The sequence below is a fragment of the Gekko japonicus genome, unplaced genomic scaffold (genome assembly GCF_001447785.1).
Source record: "Gekko japonicus isolate JY-2015 unplaced genomic scaffold, Gekko_japonicus_V1.1 scaffold3255, whole genome shotgun sequence".
Classification (NCBI taxonomy): domain Eukaryota; kingdom Metazoa; phylum Chordata; class Lepidosauria; order Squamata; family Gekkonidae; genus Gekko; species Gekko japonicus.
Genome location: NW_015167635.1, coordinates 58,155 through 58,998, shown reverse-complemented (window position 1 = coordinate 58,998; position 844 = coordinate 58,155). Strand labels below are relative to the sequence as shown.

Genomic DNA, 844 nt, shown 5'->3' with positions numbered 1-844 from the left:
GTGGCATATGCAAATGAGTTATGCTAATGAGTTATCCTAATGAGCTCCTGCACCTCTTTTTCTGCGAAATGACCCCTGACTTCAGGGCAGTATGGTGGTAAGGGGGGGGCAGAGTTCTTCCAAACTGTAATCAAGAACTGCATCCTTAAATGTCTCCTCTCCTGGGCTGGATGGGAAGTCGGGGGGACCTTGGCGGTGAGTCAGGGGTGGGCGGGCCCCGAGATGCCCCGCTGTAGCTACGGGCCTGGGTACATCGTGTTTCCTTTGGTTTGCCAAACTCCAAGTGGGGCCTGGGGATCTCATGGCGTCACGACTGATCTCCCAGCGGCAAAGATCGGTTCCCTGGAGAAAACAGCTGCTTTGGACGGTGGCCTCCATGATCTCTAGCATTCTAACCCTGCAGAGGTCTCTCGGCACTCCCCAGGGCTCCACCCCCAAATCTCCAGGGATTTCTCTCATTGGACCGGGCGACCCCGTCATGCCAGCGTGGACAGAGAGAGGCAAAAGACGTACCTTTATATTTGAGGAACCCAGCCTCGGTCTGCTGCCGGAGCTGTGGCCGAAATGTTGAGCTGCAACAAGATCCGGGGAAGGAAAGTCAGAATGCCGTCTCAGGACGGGAGGGCAAAGGAAGGAGACCCCCCCCCAGGGAAGGGTGTTCCTGGGGAAAGTGGGGGCTGGAATGTGAGAGGACAGGCCAAGGCACCCTAGCCAAACTAGCCACGGTGGCTCAGAGGTTAAAGCACTGAGCTGCAGACCGGAAGGTAAGGAGGAGGAGGAGGAGGAGGAGGAAGAGGAGGAGGAGGAAGAGGAAGAAGAAGAGGAGGAGGAGGAGGAGGGGGAG

General features: G+C 57.2%; 1 protein-coding gene across 1 annotated transcript in view; it reads right to left on the bottom strand.

The window, feature by feature from the left end:
- MAP4K1 (mitogen-activated protein kinase kinase kinase kinase 1) overlaps positions 1-844 on the bottom strand; it is a 59,229-nt gene that overhangs the window by 24,519 nt on the left and 33,866 nt on the right. The window contains exon 14 of the mRNA XM_015414063.1: positions 514-572. Coding sequence (XP_015269549.1) covers positions 514-572 — 59 coding nt within the window. The remainder of the gene's footprint in view (positions 1-513; positions 573-844) is intronic.